The sequence below is a fragment of the Cupressus sempervirens genome, chromosome 10 (genome assembly GCF_028749045.1).
Source record: "Cupressus sempervirens isolate cs-2001-9-10 chromosome 10, ASM2874904v1, whole genome shotgun sequence".
NCBI lineage: Eukaryota > Viridiplantae > Streptophyta > Pinopsida > Cupressales > Cupressaceae > Cupressus > Cupressus sempervirens.
This window is the reverse complement of record NC_143127.1, coordinates 33545223-33566178: the sequence shown is the minus strand read 5'-3', so window position 1 is coordinate 33566178 and position 20956 is coordinate 33545223. Positions and strand designations below refer to the sequence as shown.

The window sequence follows — 20956 nt, the reverse complement described above, 5'->3', positions numbered from 1 at the left end:
GCATTAAATACACCAGCTCAACAATCCTTGTTATCCACGTGTTTTGACCAATCCAAAAATTCAACTATGTCGGCCTCAAAACTCGATTCTTCACAAACTGTGTTGTTCTGCTCGGGTCAACACTAGGTAGCTTGTTCTCTATTGTTCTATCTTGCTCGGCTTACATTGGTCACTCGGTCTTTACTATGCTCGATCGCTACTACATTGTCCTTCTTGATCTTATTCGACCATAACTGACACTAGATTGATATTGCTTGCTCAACTATCTCTTACGTTTCTTAATCTTTTGCTTCATTGACCTAATAAAACTATCACTCAGTCAAGCTTAATGTTTTACTCTACTTCTTGTCTTCTCTTCTATACATTAACTCAACTATATTCTTCACTGCATATAATGATTAAACAACACATTATCTTATCAAAGACTAACTGATAAAATGCCCATTGTAATTCCATCATACTTATTCCTCTTTACTCAACAAATTCATTAGTTCATTTAGTTATCTCTCTTTTGAAATCCTCTTCATCAATCAACTGATATGACACTCTACACTGTTAGCAAATGTCTCACCAGTAAGATTTGACATCAATGACAACATAACAATTATTCCAATTTGTAGTTTCCAACAAAGTGTGTGAATCATCCAGTAGGGATCAGAAGAATTAAAAAACAAGAAATAGATAGAGTGACATAGAGATCTGAACAAGAAAGGTAGTGCTAAAACCTAACATATAATTTCATTGTTACTTTCTAATCATTGTAGCAAAAAATCTCTTAACCAAGTGGAACTAATAGTCTTATTGAAATCCTCTATGGTGACATTCTGTTGAATGTTTTGGAGATCCTTTAGAGCAGGCCACTCTTTAGAAGTTTCAAGGATTGATAAGATCTAGATGATCTTTGGTAAAAATCCTCTAACAAGGTCATATTAATAATGTGTATGTAACCTTTAACAAGGACTCCTAATAGAGCTCAATTCAGAAGAGTAAATTTTTTGGGTTGCCGGTTCCTAGGCGGTTTTCCCTTAATAGGTTTTCTATGTTAAATACTTGTGTCAAAATTGTATTGATAAAGGACTTCCACTTCTCTACATAATTCACATGATGAGAAAGTCCTTTGAGGTCATTGATTAGATATCCTTGACTATAGGTATGTCTGTATCATTGTCTCCCCCCTATTGATTAAGGATCACAAAATCTATTTGACAATGTCAACACAATAATATACACAATTGAATTGAAAACTTCTCCAAAATAATGCTTGTGGATGATGTCTAAAATTATTTGCCTTGACTTGTTCTAGTCCATTTAGGAAAATTATTTAAGAGAACTTGATGTAATATACTTAGATGACACTAACTATGATGGTCACAAAGTTAGTAAATGGGGGATACAATTGATATTTCCTTAACATACTTAATGCTTGATCATAATAATTTGATAGCCTCCTTTGCTCTGTTCATAAACATTTTTTTGACAAGTTCAAACATAGGGAAGGAGGCAGCGAATATATTTCTACTATAATTTTTTGCTAGATCATTTACTAAAATCCAATCTATGTGACTTAGAAATTGTAAAATATTTTGGAATTATTTTAACTCTACATTCATTATATCACAAGGATTGAATTTCTATACCAAAACCATCATATTCCAAAAAAAATATTAATATAGATTCTTTATTATTATTCTAAAATTAAATAATTCTTATTTATTTATATTTAAGATAATTTATTGACTTAAATTGATCTATAATTAATTGCATACATTATTAGTAGTCTAATTTTATTTACATAATGCATTGAGAAGTTAAATTTTTTTCTTTACAAAATTAGATATTAGCACTCAATCATAGATGTTATAAGACTATGATCTCATAAAGAAAATTTAAAAAATATTCGTAAGACTTATTTCCCAATAGATGTGAATTTATGTTCACAAATATATCTAATTATAATATTATATATATAAATATATAAATTATAGAAATAATTAATTAATTATAGAATTGTTTCTATATAGATTTTGACAAATTGTATATTGCGATAAAAACAATTCGGCCCTGCACCTCGTCTCATAAAATCGTTCCTGAAGCCTGGGACAGCATCCTAAGGAGGGCTACCTGGCGGCGCTGCCTTTGACTAGGTTGTAAATGCTAACCGAAAATATATACTTAGGCAAGAGGAGACTCCTTTAAACATTATTACAGACTCTCAGGATGTTGATATTTGCGTGGGTTTGTGGATTGATATCAATCGCAGTATTAAGTTTTATTGCAATAATGGTAATGGTGGGCAGAATGAGGAGGAAAAGGGCTGTTGCGTTCTTTCATCCCTATACCAACGACGGTGGTGGAGGTGAAAAGGTGTTGTGGTGCGCAGTGAAGGCCATTCAGGAAGAAGCCCCTCATCTGACATGTTTTATTTATACCGGCGACGAAGCTACTCCCCAGAGTCTTCAAGCTCGAGCTCTAGATCGCTTCGGTGTAACTCTTCTTTTTCCTCCTCAGGTAAGTCTCTCTCATTGAGGTTCTATTTATTGACCGGGCTCATCAGTTGGTTAAATTTTGACATTTAAGACAAAAAATTAATCCTCAATTAGCAGAACTTGCAACAATCACGGGCTAATGCTATTTTGGAAAAAAACTATTTTTCATAGTGTTGCACTCAATTTTGGTCAAATAACATGAAGAGTCGGCTCGATAGATTATTATTTACTTTCAAAATTTGAAAAAAAAGTCAACCAGATTATTAGCCAAGTTGCCTATATTCGTCCTCTAGCAGGCCCCGATTTCAACATGTTTTGGAAATGTGATAGTGGTATTTGGCAGCGAGACTCAATACTTAATCTCCACGGGGTTGAATCCTGAATACATCAACAAATTGATACACCTCAGAAAAATACAATGACAAAACTCATGCTTTTTGCTTTCAAATAAATCTCTTTCCTTTCCCACTGAAAACACTACCAGCGGTCCAAACCTCCAAAACAAGTTCTCTTTGGGCACGGGCTTTGTGTAACAATTCTATTTATAATTCTTCATTAAATTCAATTAAGTCGTTTTATGCATAATCCCGCGTTTCAATCAGTACTGCGAGCAGTTTGCCTTTCAAGGCAACTTCTGGTCTAATTCATTGTAGAACTAGGAACATTGAAAAATGCCATTATGCATATTAACTCATCTACTCAGAACAGAACCATACTTCTTATAATCACGAGACAATTAAAACACTGTCATAAATGCAGAATGTAATATCCCTTATTGGTATCTTTGTAATGCCCCTATTCAGATTCTTACTTAATTTGCCCTTGAATTCCCAAATGGGGCTTGGATTATGCTCGGGAATGTAATTCGTCAAACTTAATGTCTTGATTTAGAGCCTGCAACCAGGTTAGTTCTCAAAGATGAATAAACATATAATTCAACATTGTTAAAAATATAATTCTAATAAGCATAATGATACTCATAATGTACACATGGGATTCCTAGAAAGATTTCCCCAATCACCTATCCTGTAAGAACCCTAACTGTCCTCTGACTGCGATACTGTTATCTGAACTATTCTTTACTTACCACCTTTTTAATTTTGGATGCAAAAAACTAGCTAGAGAGAATAACCAACATTTAACTAGAGCCACACCAAGATTAATTGAAATGTCATTGATTTTATTTAATAGCTTGCACAATCCGCAATGAACAAATTGAAATGAACCTGGTTCCTTTGCAACATTGAAACTAATCTCTTGGCATAGACCTGGATTTGAATGTATTAAAGTATGCTGGAGCTATCCTGTGGGTGTGATTCAACTCCTCCTTGCTCCATGTAAATGCCAAGAAGCTGGATATCAAATCGCAGCTTGTCTAGACTGGAACCCAATCTGTTCTAGTAAATCGTTCTCACCAAACAGCCGCAGGTCTTTCCTTTTTGTTGGACGTTGTGCTGGAACCGCACATGTGGGTGATTGCTAGCTTCCCACACGGCTTGGCAGTAAATGCAGACCCTGACATGTATGCCACCCAGCTCTGTGGAGAGTGTATGTTAATTTCGAAACTCACTAAAGCCACCAGCTGAACAAAAACGCTACATACAAATGTCAATCAGCAACCTCTTATGCCCTATCACGAATTTCAGATTGCAATCACACCAATTTAATTAAACAGCTCGAACCCTTCCAGGCAGCAATATGAACACAGATAAATATGTCAACAGCCACCCTCACCAATGCAGATCGAACACTTAAGGTTTCCAGGTAGAATTGCAATTAAAATTCCAAACCAAGGTGTCTCCCAGCAACAAGTGCAGATAGAATTAAATCTTAGAACAATTATCTTCAAGGAACAATAATAACAGTAATTGAAGACACCAAATTAATTCACCGGTCTCCAATTCCAATTCTACTATACCTCAGTAGTAGACTGGAAACAATACGATCTTCAGGAAGCCTCAGAAACTACTCAAACCCTCAGCTAGATCAGAAGATGAGAGAATATAATAATAAAGATTGTTCTCCTTAGCTATAGGAATACAGTAGGAGAATGTTGGCTAATTGTATACTGCAGCACAATTGCCAAGAACTTCTTAGATGAGACCCTTATACTTCAGCAAGGGCTCACAAATCAGAAATCAGGAAAAGCCACAAAGGCACAAAAAACAAATATCTTTTCAAGCGTGCTTTTCTCAGCAAATGGGCTTGTATTTATAACCTTCAAATTCCTTTTTGTTGTTAAAATGTAACTTCACTCAAGAAGCTTCACCACACAACACTAGTTAAAAGCTTCCTTTAGATTCTCTCACTTGACTTTGCTTAACTAATTAATAAATGACACTTTCTAATGATAACTCAACTTTTAAGTTAAGTGAAATTATAAAGTTAAATTATAACTTTATAATAAGTCATGTAATAATTAATAATAATTTGGCCACTAAAAACATAATAACTCCCAAAATACTTATCATTTAAATACGCCATCTGAAATAGGAGTCATACCTATTATTTTTCCATGTGACCAAATGCACTTTCAAAAAATAGAAAAGGTCCATCTCGATCAATACCAACTCGCCACAAATAGTGAGTACACAAAACTAAGCCCAAACGAAGTCCAATCTGAGCTAAGCGAAGACCAACCTGTAGCTTATTAAAATGTGGAGAAGATAAAACCCTCCCAAGCCAAGCCATTGCTATAGAAGACCCTCTATCCACAATAATTAGCCTACGAGGATCACAATAATAGGCTAATCCCTGAAACTCCAATGCTGGGAAAAATGGGGACATTACATATCCACATTAGGAATCACCATGATAAATCACAAAAGGTACAAAAAGCCTATCCATCAAGCACACGAGCATGGAATGGCACTGGCCGTTCGGCTTTCCAGCCCCACCTGGGGTTATCCAACTTGAATGGACCCTTATGCTACTTGCATTCCTAATATGCCCTATCTTCCCTCCATACCAGAATGGTCGATTGGATGAAAGGTTAAACTACTCTATATAAAGGAATTGTTATATCTGGTCTATTATGTATTGACTGTGTGCGTGTATAGAAATATGTGTTATCTATATAATTTTCCTATGAATACCAGTTCAGCCTAATGACAATCTCAAGCCTTATACAACATACCAAAATTCATTGACTAGTGTATAGACTGCTGCTCAATTTTATAATAATAATGTGAATATTGATTGCGACATTTGATGGTTCGTCACAAACATCTGTATTTCCTCCCCCACTTGGTATATTTGTTTCACCCAATCCATTTGAGTGCCCATTTGTTGCATGACCAAGTTGAGGGAGTGTATTTTACGTGGTGTCCAAAAAATATTTTCATACCAGCCCTCAACTAGAACAGTTGCACCCCTAAATTTTTTTGCATTGTGCGTAATCACCTAAACCACATTCTCACTACCCACCAACACTATAGACTTATGATAATTTTGGAAATGAACTGTGAATCTTCCACTTACCCTTCACAATCATTTCCTTCAAAAACATCACACCTTTGGGGGCGCTGCAATCAAATTAATCAATGGCCTGTTTCTTGTATCTTTCGATCTATTAGAAACAATAGAATCTAGTGAAGTTTTCTAAGAGTTTTTAATTGGTTGAAGGGATCTCTCTACAAAAGTCTTCTCTTTTTGCGATAGGTTTGTACACATCTTTTCATATCCGGGACCTATGTAATCAATTTATGCTTTATCGATGGCTGCCACTATCTCCTTCCAATATGGGTGATGTCACCAAGTTGAAAGGAAGACCATTGTCATAGAGGCAATGTGCAATGTCTCGATCAACAAGCTCTCTTGCTTCCATTTAAAATGCCATGTCCAATGGACCTATTTTGTGGTCGGTAATTTCTACTTCTTCCTCTTCCACTTCTAGTATAGGTACTTCCTAGAATGGATGTTTGGAGGATACAACTGGTTCAATGGGTAATTGCATTTTTTTCTTTTTGGATGGAGGTTGATAAGAAGTTTGTTTTGATCTTCTAACCAATTTATCAACCTCTTTTTGTTCTTTTATATATCCTTCTATTTATGCGTTAGACATCCCCTGTTGTCGGTAAATTCTATATTGTAGCCAACGGGTAGAAGTCTATTCGAAAGGGTACGTGACGGTTGAGTCACCCCTTTGGGAAAGTATATGTACACCGTCCGGAAGGGACTATTGAGACATCATCATAATCATATTGTAAGCATTGGAGTGCATTTTGCGTATATGAATAAAGTATCTGTTCTGTGTTATATCTTGTTGTACTAGATGCGATAAGTTTCCTTTTACCCTACACGATAAACATTTGGCGCTGTTGCCAGCCAAATCTGGAACGAAGGAAGTGTTATGAAGATTAATGCCGAATCTACTTAACAAGGATAGGAATAAGATAAAAGATAAGGATGAGATACACACAACACATGAAGTATTAATTTTAACACAACAGGTGGAGCTCAGACAGAAGTTTCAATAGCTTACCGACAGACACCGAGGGGGTGAAGGAGCATAGACGGAGGGAGTGCATTCACCTAGCAAATTGAGGAGTGTTGAGGAATTGCTCGAAGAAACTCGCTAGCGATTGAATTTGGTGGAAGAGATGAGGGAGGAGTTCCTTAACTTGTATACATCGAGGGTAGAGAATCCGAACGGAAGGGAAGTAACTTGCACGGCTCGAAGTACCGAAGGAGCATGAGTGTGGAGTGAACTCTTCGTTCCCGATACACTCGACAAATGGATATAGGCAGAAAATTGAACATCACTTGAGGAAGGTCTTTTCTCACCGAGTAATGCGATTGTCCAAAGTAGGGTAGTTATCCGAAGCAGCGCGGTTGTGTAGAACAATGCGGGTACTCAGAACAGCGCGGGTACTCAGAACAGCGCGGGTGCTCAGAACAATGGAGGTACACAACAAGTATCATAGAATCAGAAGAAAGTAACAATGGTGGGACCAAAGGAAAAATTGTCGAAGTTCAACGGTGATGGGATGACATATCCGATCAGATATTGCAAAACATGCGAAACAATATGGACAGCAAATGGTCTAACAATTCTTGGCCACCCTATGGGGTGTAGCAATTGATTGGTTTGTAGATGCCAATCCTCAAAAATTAACTACATGGCCGAAAGTTAAGAAAGAATTCATAGCAGAGTTTCGATTACTAAGGGATGATAATGAAATCGTAGCAGAAATATATAGTACGAAGTAGGGAAAGAATGAAACGATTTGTGTATATGCAAGAAGGTTGAAAGAATTGGTGGGGAAGATGGAGAGCCCACCAGCGGATGGATTAAAGAAATGATGGTTTGCCAAAGGGCTATGGCTGGCACTAAAGGAGAAAATGAAGATTGTACCTCAGCATCGTACATAGATGTGTATAATTGGGCGATGGATCTAGAGCATGAACAAAAAGCGAGCAAAAAAAAGAAGCACAAATCATCGGACTCAGATGATTCATCTTTTGGAAGTAGCAACAACGATGAAGAATCAAGCAAGAAAGTTCGAGCATTGCAGAAAGATATGTTACGGATGATGAAGGAATCAAAAAATTTGAAAAAGAATCTTAACTCAGTGAAAGGAGAATTGTGGTGTACGAACTATAAGGAGGAGGGCCACATAAAGGGCTTTTGCCTGAAAAAACAATTTTGCAATATCTGCCAGATTGTGGGACATTCCACGAAGGAATGCCCGTTCAATATGAAGACAAAGGGACACCAATAAGTGTTACTGACACAGGAACTATCAACTGGAGGAGCAACAAACACGAACAATGACGCAACCTTTGGAGGATATCGTAACAATAACCCGCGCGGACGAGTTGGTAATAATAATAATAACAATGGAAGCCGAAGTCGGATACAGTACGACTCAAGTGGACAGTTGATGATACAATGCCTTGCGTGAAACGCCATAGTTGTTATGTAGATGGTGTGGTCTAGGAGACCATGAGGATTCAAAATGCCCGAAGCAAGGGGTGAACCTATTAAGCATCGAAACATGTGATGTGAAGATACTAGCCATCACTCGCGAACAAACAAAGAATGCAATGTACCTAGATGTAGAGGAAGAAAAGAAGAGGTTGCAGCAAGCATGAACAAAGTTGGACAAACAAATGGAAATGAAAAAACTACAAACAAAAGACACTGCCGACACCTGGAAGAGGAACCTGGCAGAACAAAATATTATAAGGCAGGTAATACAAATGGAAGTTCCTATGAAATTAAATGACCTTCTTACAATGCCTCAGTTGCGGATGACGATATTGAACATGACACCACTCTTGAAAGCAACAGAAGAGACAGGAAAGGAGGTTAGCGAAGCGACTGCAATAGACCAAATGCTATTGGCACTCACTATGGGAAGACATCCGACAATAGTAGAGATGGGTATCTTGGGAACTGTACTCATAAACACAATTGTCAACAATGTCAGGAGTAAACATATTACCGGAGGATATATGGAAAAAGTTGGGACAACCTACGTTGTGGCCACCTACATTTCAATTACTCACTGCTGATTAGCAGGGGATTAAGCCCCTAGGGACCCTGATAGCAAAGCCTGTAACTATTGGCACACAACCATTCTTGTTGGATTTTGTGGTCATTTCGTTAAAAAGAAAAGGGTATGACGCCATCCTTGGACGGGGTTGGCTGGTATAGGCAAAGGTGAAACATGATTGGAGGTGGAATACCCTGTCCATGGAATGTGGAGGCCGAAGATTTGTAATCGACTTACACACATAGATGATAGGTGAGGAGGCAGCGTCGTTGGATTCCGAAGGTGAAGGTGGAGGGGACGACGAGGTGAAGAAGAGGATGGAACCTGATGAAGAGGGAGCATTGAGACTGGAAGGAGGGTCTATCGATGATGACTTAGACTCGGTGAATGGCCTACTACATTGGTAGATGGAGGACTACAAGCTCTTTCTGAGCTATAATATGTTAAGGGTCGACGAAGATAATAAAGGAGAGGAAAATGAATGGCCGAAGGAATATAAAGAAGCGAAAGAAGGAAAAACGGTTACGACTGAAGCTGAAGGAAAGAACATACCATATGGCAAGTACAAGAGGAAGAATATACTGTATGAACTTAAGAAAAGGAAAGATTCCACCATACGGTACACAATGAACGGACCGCACAAAAAGAAAAGGTTACACCTCATGACGGATTTACTAGAAAGGTGTCGATAGCACGGAAAACACATCTCATAATTTGCACAAGGAGACAAAAGGAACTACGTAGCAACCAGAAATGCACAGCGTACGATCACCAATCAGTACTGTACGGATCTTGCACGAAGACACAAAACATGCACCATACGATGAGGGGAAGACACTATCGTACAGCGTACGGACATAAAATCATGGACACAAGTGAGGGGAACCAGTTTCAGAAGATCCCATATAGAGTGTAGAGAACATTGGAGACAACACCATACATAAGCATCAAAAAGTATCACCACACAATAGTAGGAGGAAACCGTACAAACGCAGAGAAACAAGCGACCGTATGGATGGGAAAAGACCACAAGAAAGGGCTACTGTACGGTTCCTATTCCCATCTTTTCCTTTGTACATTTTTATTCCTTTACCATAAGGGCTCATAAAATGAAGTTTGACCTGAGAATATGAGCTATTGAATGGTTTTATTTTTTATATCACAACAATTGCACTTCCAAAGATATGAGCCACTTCCTGAAACATGTGAGATTCTTGTGGTATGTCTCCATAAAGGAGTTCCTACATCAATTTTGTATCTATTGGCTCCTTGCACTCCCACTAAACTTTGACCACCGCTGGCAGCCATTCTTGCACACTACAATCTAATTTCTTGCTATAATAAGAAATTTAATACATTTAAATTAGAAAAAAACTATGAACATCAAACATACAAGTGCTAAAAAAAAGATTCAAAAATATTAAAATAGATAGCTAAATTTGTTTCTTTATTTAAACAAAAATAAATTGAAAAAAACTTTAGAATTTCTTCCCAAACTTGAAAAAATTCATCAAAATCTCAAAAAAAAATCTTTAAAGGCCTCAAGAATGGGATCAAATGCTTACCTTAGATGCTTAGATCTCCTTAGTGGAACACAAACGATCCTCTTTGAAAATAATCGCCTTGTCTTCTAAATGCCAAAATGGAGACTAAATGTGAAGAGAGCCTAGCTGCAAACAAATGAGATGAAAAAAGAATGAATGGCCTCTTTTAGGGTTTAGAACCCAAAAGAAATGAGATGAAAAAAGACTGAATGTGAAGAGAACCTAGCTGCAAACAAATGAGATGAAAAAAGAATGAATAGCCTCTTTTTTGGGGTTTAGAACCCAAAAATGATAAAAAATGATATAAATCACATGTTATATAATGTTTTGAAGTTGTTTTCTTCAAACAAATGTCAAAATAGACTTTTGGGCATGTGGATGCTCATGGAGGCTCTCGGATGCCTATGGAGGCTCATAGGCAGCGCATCTAGGGCCCTCAAATGCCCTGTGGGTGTGTTTTTTCCCAATCCGAATTAGCTTCCAGACAACACCACTTCTGCCTCCAGGTCTTGGAGTTGTCAATCAATAACTTAGTATATAAGGCATGAATCATACACATAAGGCATGGATGGATATTTGTAAGGCAGGAGGCAATATAAATGCACGTAATGCATGAAGTATACACATCAGACATGTAATGTATGAAGCAATATACATAAATACTTGTAAGACATGTAAGGCATGAAGAGTACACAAAGGTACAAATCATGCTTGAGGAATGTTCTCAAGGAGTGAACATGTTGAAGTCCATCAATGGTGAAGGAGACACAAGGCATGCATGTGAGGAGCATGCTTATAATAAACATGGACTATGTAATGTTCCCAATTTTAATTAATTTGGGGCCCAAGTTATTAATGTTTGTATTGGTGGGTTCCGATTGATTTAGTATATCTCAGACCCATTTTTAATTAATTGTTCCGTAGGTGTTGATCGCCGGCTATCTTTGTACAAATTTGAAGGGTATTTAAGCACGGCATGTAGATTGTAGTTAGTATGCGATTTGGATTATTTTCTCTATACTACGAATTCCTGTTGGGATTCCTTGTTGTTGGCCATTTCGGAAGTGAAAGATCTTCCCTATTTGGTCATCTCGGTTTCGGTGGGATTAAACCCTCACCCTATTCCGTCCCCTGTATCACTTTGCTCGGATCTGGCAAATCGGAGCACCATCTTTTAGCATATATTGAAGAATCATTCGTATTCGAGTTCTAATATTGTATTTGACCACCTTTTGTTTGTATGAGCGAATTTGCATTCCTTATTGTGGCTCAAACACCATTTGTGTGGCATCTGGACATTCCCGTACGGCCTCTTCATCACTTGTACGGCCTATCATCTTTTCAATCCACTATACTTCCCTACCATCCTTCACCTATCAGCCGTACAACACACCGTACGGCCACCTTGGCACTCTCTGCATACACTCCACCTCCCAACAACCATCGTATGGTCACCCCTTTCGCCTCCTGATTCCATCGTACCTGATACACTGACTACCCAAGGCATAGAGGAGAACTACCTGAGGCACTAGAAAGACTACCCAAGGCATGAAGGAGAACTACCTGAGGCACTAGAAAGACTACCCGAAGCACGGAGGGAGAACTACTTGAAGCATTTGCTACTGGGAGCACACGACAAGGCTACCCAAGTAATTGCCTACGGATCGAGATCAGCTATGATTCACCTTAGGAACATTACAAGGGGAAGCCCTGTAATAATGCCTTCCTTCTGGTGTAATGCATCGTCCTTATTATTGCCATCTATTTTCTCCCACTTGTGCAAATGAGATATTAGTTTTTCTTCACAATGCTTGAAAATATGACTGACCAATCTACATGCAGCTATAGAGGGGACACATTCAAGATTACGAATAGCCCATAACATAGATGTGATGGGTTGGGATATTTCATCCATCTCCTCAATGCACAAAATCATAAGGCTTTCCATAGCAACTGAAACCTTAGTATCATGATCTTCCCTGATGGTGGCCAAAAAGCGATGAAACATGTCGTCGACCAGATTTTGCAATTCGAGATCTAAGAGGAGGTTACCCATTTTAACATTTGCACAATTCTCCACGATTGTAGATTTTTTGCAAAAAGGATCAGCACTAATGTCATCTAGACTTTGAAAGCTGTCAACAATCAAATGCAAGATCTCTATCATGGTGTTATCATCATACGGTGTTCTAGGAGCCAATATTCTCAAGATCTCACTAAGACATGCAACAACTACCAACCTTTTCTCCTTGTCATGGTGTCTTAAGAGCCTGGGTTGACTTATGACATTTTTAATTGGTGAGATGATTCTCTGTATAAATCTTGAAGGTAATTGGGTAACCTTACACAAATATACTTCCAACAAATCTAATGGAAGATCAACAACTTTGCTAAGCTCCTTGCCAATCCCATGTAGTGTCTTCAATCACCACTCTCCATCGCTGCTTGGCGCTATAACGCTATCCCAATCCCAAAATCTCTCAATCATCCCAACAAGCTGGCAAGATTTGTAATGTTCCCAATTTTAATTAATTTGGGGCCCAAGTTATTAATGTTTGTATTGGTGGGTTCTGATTGATTTAGTATATCTCAGACCCATTTTTAATTAATTGTTCCGTAGGTGTTGACCATCAGCTATCTTTGTACACCCTCGGGATGTTTATCCGAAGGGTATTTAAGCACGACATGTAGATTGTAGTTAGTATGTGATTTGGATTATTTTCTCTATACTGCAAATTCCTGTTGGGATTTCCTGTTGTTCACCATTTCGGAAGTGAAAGATCTTCCCTATTTGGTCATCTTGGTTTCGGTGGGATTAAACCCTCACCCTATTTCGTCGCCTGTATCACTTAGCTCGGATTTGGCAAATCGGAGCGCCATCTTTTAGCATATATTGAAGAATCATTCGTATTCGAGTTCCAATATTGTATTTGACCTTCTTCTGTTTGTATGAGCGAATCTAAATTCCTTATTGTGGCTCGAACACCATTTGTGTGGCATCTGGACATTCCTGTACGACCTCTTCATCACCCATACGGCCTACCATCTTTTCAATCCATCGTACTTCCATCCTTCACCTATCAGCCATGCAACACACCGTACGACCACCTTGGCACTCTCTGCATACACTCCACGTCCCAACAACCACCGTACGGTCACCCCTTTCGCCTCCTGATTCCACCATACTTGATGCACTGACTACCCGAGGCACAGAGGAGAACTACTTGAGGCACTAGAAAGACTACCCAAGGCACAGAGGAGAACTACCTGAGGCACTAGAAAGACTACCTGAAGCACGGAGGGAGAACTACCTGAAGCATTTGCTACTGGGAGCACACGACAAGGCTACCCAAGTAATTGCCTACGGATCGAGATCAGCTACAGTTCACCTTAGGAACATTACAGTGGTATCAGAGCCAGTGATCTTGCCATCCTATTGGGATGATTGAGAGATTTTGGGATTGGGATAGCGTTATGGCGCCAAGTAGCGACAGAGAGTGGTGGTTGAAGACACTACATGGGATTGGCAAGGAGCTTAGCAAAGGTGTTGATCTTCCATTAGATTTGTTGGAAGTATGTTTGTTTAACCAATTACCTTCAAGATTTATACAGAGAATCCTCTCACCGATTAAAAATGTCTTAAGTCAGACAAGGATAAAAGGTTGGTAGTTGTTGCATGTCTTAGTGAGATCTTGAGAGTATTGGCTCCTAGAACACCATATGATGATAACACCATGATAGAGATCCTGCATTTGATTGTTGACAACTTTCAAAGTCTAGATGACATTAGTGCTGATCCCTTTTTCAGAAAATCTACAATCGTGGAGAATTGTGCCAATGTTAAAATGGGTAACCTCCTGTTATATGTCAAATTGCAAAATCTGGTCGACGACATGTTTCATCACTTTTTGGCCACCATCAAGGAAGATCATGATACTAAGGTTTCAGTTGCTATGGAGAGCCTTATGATTTCGTGCATTGAGGAGATGGATGAAATATCCCAACCCATCACATCTATGTTATGGGCTATTCGTAATCTCGAATGTGTCCCCTCTATAGCTGCATGTAGATTGGTTAGTCATATTTTCAAGCATTGTGAAGAAAAGCTAATATCTCATTTGCACAAGTGGGAGAAAATAGATGGTAATAATAAGGACGATGCATTACACCAGAAGGAAGGCATTATTACAAGGCTGCTCCAAGAGGATTTGTTAAATCTTTCTTCTACACCAACCTAGGGAGAACACCAAAAAAATGAAGAGGTTGCTTGCATAGATCTTGTGAAGACATGTATAGATCAAGTTATGCCCATCACCAAGGTTGTTGCCGAGACTGTGTGTCTGTTACCAAAGCTATGTCCATCACTGTGGTTATGTCTGTCGCCAAAGTTGTACGTCTGTCACAGTGGTTATATCCGTCACCATAGTTGTGTTTGTTTTTGTCACCGTTGTCGTGGCCGTCGCCGTGTCTATCATTGTCACCATGTTTGTTGCAAAGTCTCGCACCATGTTCGTCACCATCATGTCTGTTACCGTTGTTGTGTCCATCACTGTCATTCAGTTTATGTCAGTCACCGTTATGTTTGCCACCGTCGTGTCTGTCTTTGTCATTGTATTTGTCACCGTCATTGAGTTTGTATCCATCATCGTTGTTGTATCCGTCACCATCACTACCGTCGTGGTATTTGTCGTCGTCATTGCGTTTGTCACCATCGCTATGTCAGTCACCATCATTGTGTTTGTTACCAATGCTGTTGTATTCATCGTCGTCGTTGCGTCTGTCACCATTGTTGTGTTAGTCAACGTCGTTGTATTTGTTTCCGACATCGAGCTTGTGCCCATCATCGTTGTTGTGGTCATCCATGTCATTATTGTGTGTCCGCCAGTGCAACTACAACCATTGAGACATTGCTTATTGTCGAGGCTCTATCCATCGTCGAGGTTTCAACCGGGGTTCTGTGTGCTGCCAAGGTTTTATCTATAGCTAGAATTGTTGGGTTTGTACCAACATAGGCGTCTGTGTGTATGACCATACCTGAAGAGATTGATGAACATGATGACATCGATGTATGTTATGATTGGCATCCTTGGGATCTCGGTGACTCAAGACACCACAATGTTTATATCAAAGTGGCGCAGCAAAAGTTTGATGAATATTTACTCTCCTTTCCTAAGTGTGTGTATGTGGTCATGATGCTACATGAAGACTTCAAAAGATACAACTATCGACCTCCACGCATAGTTTGGGATCCTGGAGTTGTGAATTGCTTGAGGACAAGCAATTTTTGGGCGGCGAGGATTTGTAATGTTCCCAATTTTAATTAATTTGAGGCCCAAGTTATTAATGTTTGTATCGGTGGGTTCTGATTGATTTAGTATATCTCGGACCCATTTTTAATTAATTGTTCCATAGGTGTTGACCGCCGGCTATCTTTGTACACCCTTGGGATGTTTATTCGAAGGGTATTTAAGCACGGCATGTAGATTGTAGTTAGTATGCGATTTGATTTATTTTCTTTATACTGTAAATTCCTGTTGGGATTCCCTATTGTTCGCCATTTCGGAAGTAAAAGATCTTCCCTATTTGGTCATCTCGGTTTCGGTGGGATTAAACCCTCACCCTATTCTGTCGCTTGTATCACTTCGCTCGGATCTGGCAAATCGGAGCACCATCTTTTAGCATATATTGAAGAATCATTCGTATTCGAGTTCTAATATTGCATTTGACCTTCTTTTGTTTGTATGAGCGAATCTGCATTCCTTATTGTGGCTCGAACACCATTTGTGTGGCATTTGGACATTCCCGTACGGCCTCTTCATCACCCGTACGACCTACCATCTTTTCAATCCACTGTACTTCCCATCCATCCTTCACCTATTAGCCGTACAGCACACCGTACAGCCACCTTGGCACTCTCCGCATACACTCCACCTCCCAACAACCACCGTACGGTCACCCCTTTCGCCTCCCGATTCCACCGTACCTAATGCACCGACTACCCAAGGCATAGAGGAGAACTACCTGAGGCACTAGAAAGACTACCAAAGGCACGGAGGAGAACTACCTGAGGCACTAGAAAGACTACCCGAAGCACGGAGGGAGAACTACCTGAAGCATTTGCTACTGGGAGCACACGACAAGGCTATCCAAGTAATTGCCTACGGATCGAGATCAGCTACAGTTCACCTTGGGAATATTACAGACTAAGCATGCTTATATTATACACGAGTAATTAAAGGCACATACATATAGAAATGCAATGCTGACCTACTGATTTTATTTTGACCTACTTAAGAGAAGGACAGAACTGTTAAAATCCTAATTAGATGGTGGTTAAAGTAGGTTTGTCCTATGGGCTTGCAAGATTATTGCTCTAATACCAATTGTAATGTCCCCTATAGATACCCTTACTCAATTTTCCCTAGGATTTCCAAATGGGGTTTGGGTTATGCTTGGGAATGCAAATTGTCAACTTACTGTCTTGATTAAGAGCGTGCAACTAGATTAGTTATGAAAGATAAATAAACATATAGCTTAGCAATTTTAAAAATATACTTTTAATCATCATAATAATATTCATAATGTAAATGTGTGATTCCCATAAAGCTTCCCCGACAACTTATCCATATTATGAAGCACCATGGGAGATAATATAAGGCACCTTGAGCCTATGCATCAAGTCCATGAGCATGAAATGCCACTTACCATTTGCTCTCCCAGCCCTGTACAGGGTTACCCAACTCAAATGTACAATTATGTTACTTGCATTCCTCATATGCTTTCCCTCAATAATGGAATGGTAGATTGGCTGAAAGTTTAAAGGAGTCATTGTATCTACTCTATTATGCATAGACTACATAGTAACAAGAATAAACAATTTATGTATATAACTATAGCAATATGTGTTATCTATACAGTTTTCCTGTTTTAATTTCAAATGGAAGGTAAATAACAGTTTTGTGTAATCAGAATCTCAGGCCTCATAGAATATACCAAAATTCTTTGACAAATATATAGATTGCTGTTGAATTTAATAATAATGAGACTGCCATTTCTTGTTTGATAAAAAATGCTTATCTCTTGTATTCAGTGACCCCACTTTGCTAATGTTTGCACGATTAATATAGATTGATTGAATTGATGGAAGAATTGTTTGCTGGTCTGCTTGCCTGATTCCCAATTGCTGTTTGATGGACAATTGAATGATTTCCTCCAATTTGATGATTTGATATATTAGTAAATGATAATCGAATAAATGTGAATTCATAGCTTGATGAGTGATGATTGAGTGTGTGCTGATTTGATGTATTGGTGAGTGATGATAGATATGTCCCTTGAATTTTTGAAATGATTTCTTCTTTATACTTTATTGGTGAAAGGGTCACTGCCTTTCATGAGAATTGAGTCACCACTTTTCATTATTGCCTTTGAGGATTATATATTATTCCGCGAAATTGATCTTCCTCAGATCTTCCTCAAATGAAACCTTCTCCCATTTGTATCTTGCAGTGTGAGGGAGAAGTCACATCTCTTTATCATGTCTGCCCCTTGGCAAGAGTCATGATGTTTCACAATTACCACCTTTCAAAAGAGTCACGACCATTCATCATTCATGTCCTTTGAGAGAATCACTAACTTTCATAATTCCAACCCTTTGGAAGAGTTACAATCTTTCATCATTGCTGCTCTTTGGAAGAGTGACAACCTTTCATAATTACAATCTTTTGAAAGAGTCACAATCCCTCATCTTTTCTGCTCCCTAGGAGAGTGACAACTTTTCATAATTACAACCCTTTGGGAGGAGTCTTAACCTTAATATCTTTTTCCATCTGAAGGAGTCACTTCCTTATTTTCTTCTCTATTATTTCTTTCTTGATTTACACCATCTTTTGTCTTTTCCTTTCTCTGCCGCTTTCAAATGAAGGCTGCTTCTCCAATTCATATCTCATGTTTAAGGGAGTCGCCACTTTTCATTTCATACCTTTTGACTATTCATCAAACTTAACTAAATTTAAGCTATGTTTAGTAGTATTCCTTTATATTTATAATTTAATTTTTGTTTGTATTCTTTTATATTTTAATATTATTATTATTGTTTATCATAAAATCCGTTTTCAAAAAGGGACACTACAATCTTCTTGATTTTTTCCATTACAATAATAACGTCAATAAAATATTGTTAATGATGAGGTAGCAGTGATAGAGCTCCTTCATACCTGTGATAATCTGCTTTGAGCTATCTCAGAAATACACTTGTGATGATGGACTGTGATGTTCTTGTTTCTAGCTATATGCATCTTTGAGAGCTGTTTCTTCAACTCATCTGAGACTCCTTAGGGTAATTTTGCTTGTGTAATCTTCTATTTTTATTGTGTTTTTGTTGATTGCATTCTTGTACCTTGGTTCAAAAATTTAACATGGTACTAGCGCGGCTGTAAGGAAACAGTCTAGAACCAGAATCCTTTAAGTTATATATTACTTCTTGTTCTAATCTCAGTTTGTTTGTTTCAACTCTCTACAATGGTGAACAAACTGAAAGTTGGAGATACGTTGGATGGCATCCAATTTTACTTAATGGAAATTTAGGGTGCTAGTTGTGCTTGAAGAAAATTATCTTCTGAATTTTGTAAAGTCTACTGTAGTTGAGCCTACAGATGACAATGAGAAAGTTCAATGGAGAAAGAACAACATTGTGGCAAGAAAGATCTTGATTTATTCTGTTAAAGGATCATTTGGTACTGTTTGTATCAAAGCTGAATTCAGCCAAAGCAATGTTTGATTGTCTTCAAAGTTTGTATGAATTCAACAACACTAGCAGAGCCCTAGTTTTGAGATGTCAACTTCTACATATTAAGATGGCCAAAGGAGAGTCTGTTGTATCTTTCTTTATGAAGATTACAGAATTGAAGGATCAGGCAAATGATATTGGAGAATCAATTGAGGACAAAGACTTGTTTATGTTGGTGATGAATTGCCTTCCTCACTCTTGGGAATCCTTTATTGAAGGGATCAGTGGAAGAGATGAACTTCCAAAGCTTGACTGCTTGGGAGCTGATTGCATTCAAGAGGAATGCAGATTGGAGGCAAGAGGAAATGGGCGAAAATCTCACAATGAAGAAGATCACATTCTTGCTGCTCATACATCTAAAAAAAAGGAATTGAATGGAGGAAAGGAAATTTGAAGAGATATAGAGATAAGGATTCTGATTCACCTTCTAAACCAAAGAAGAGGAAGGATCTCTCGAAGATTCAATGCTTCAGTTGTGACAAGTATGGTCACTTTGCCAGAGATTGTTTATCAAAACCAAAACATCAAGCAGCTACTGCAAATGTTGATGTTGCTTCTCCACATGAAGAATCTAATGTCCATTCAAAAGAATTCTTATTTTAAAATTTTTACTCTTCTAAAATTATGGAGATCATGGATGACCTTAGTATGTTCTGATTGTTTTTCAATCTTCTGTAGTCTCCTGTTTTGACTTTGAGTGAGTGTTGAGGGTATTGTGTAAACTGTGAAGCTTAGAGACTTGGTTGGCCTGTTTGAATGCATAGTTGGCTGTAGCAGCTTCTAGATTTTGTTGCAGATTTGTCTATGTTTTCTTGGAGGTGTGAATCAAGTCTTAAATTTTTGTAGAAGCATGGATTTCTATTTCTTGATTAAAAGGGAAGCCGATGTCATCTATAATCATAGACAATCAAGAGATAAGAATTTTCTACCCTGAATAATGTTTAAGTCTTTTATGTAGTTCTTCTTTGATATAGTAATTCATATACTCTTTTGGCATTGATCTCTATATTTTTCTTCTAGGTTGTTTGATCCTATGAATTATTATTAATCTCTCTCGGTTGTAGGATGGATAAAGGAGCTAAAGTATGGTGGATTAATTATCTGAAATCACTTAAGGAAGAGTTTAAACATCCAGTTGGAGTATTGATAATTCATGAAGACTTAGCCTATAATCATGAGTCTAAGTTGATAAGGTTGGGTCAGCCTTGGATGAAGAGTTTACTTCAGCAAGGAAGTTGAGAAAGACAAAGATACAAAACAATGAAACCCTTATCATTATGATCAACTACTTCTAAGAGGAGGATATAACAATTAGATGGAGCTTGAGTAGCAAGGGGAGAGTGTCAAATCCTTTTGTTGAGGATCAACAAGCTCATGTAGTAACATAATTACTAAAGCTCCTTGTCTAGTCAACATTGAAATCAATCAAAGCAGTGAGAATGCTGCTCCTGTTGAGAGGGAGTCTCCGTTCAGAGTGAGTCTGATTATCCATCATAGGCAACCTTGGACATCAAAGGGAGTCCGACTTAGACAAGGAGGTCAAAAGGTTGATATTTGTTTGAGAGAGAGTCACATCATGTTGAAGATCTGATAACGAGTTCTTCTCTATGAGGGAGAAGTTCTACGTGTGATCCCTTG

The 20956-nt window shown here is 38.2% G+C and overlaps 1 protein-coding gene across 3 annotated transcripts in view; it reads left to right on the top strand.

Moving 5' to 3' along the window:
• Nucleotides 1-2042: 2042 nt before the first annotated feature.
• Nucleotides 2043-20956, top strand: part of LEW3 (UDP-Glycosyltransferase superfamily protein) — a 135917-nt gene continuing 117003 nt past the window's right edge. Inside the window, exons 1-2 of one of the 3 annotated variants that reach the window (XM_089804530.1) lie at nucleotides 2043-2144; nucleotides 2298-2508. In XM_089804530.1, the coding sequence (XP_089660656.1) occupies nucleotides 2299-2508 (210 nt within the window). In that variant the 5' untranslated portion in view covers nucleotides 2043-2144; nucleotide 2298. Of the gene's footprint in view, nucleotides 2509-20956 lie in introns of all 3 variants that reach the window. The other 2 variants (XM_089804529.1, XR_016356994.1) reach the window with 2 other exon arrangements.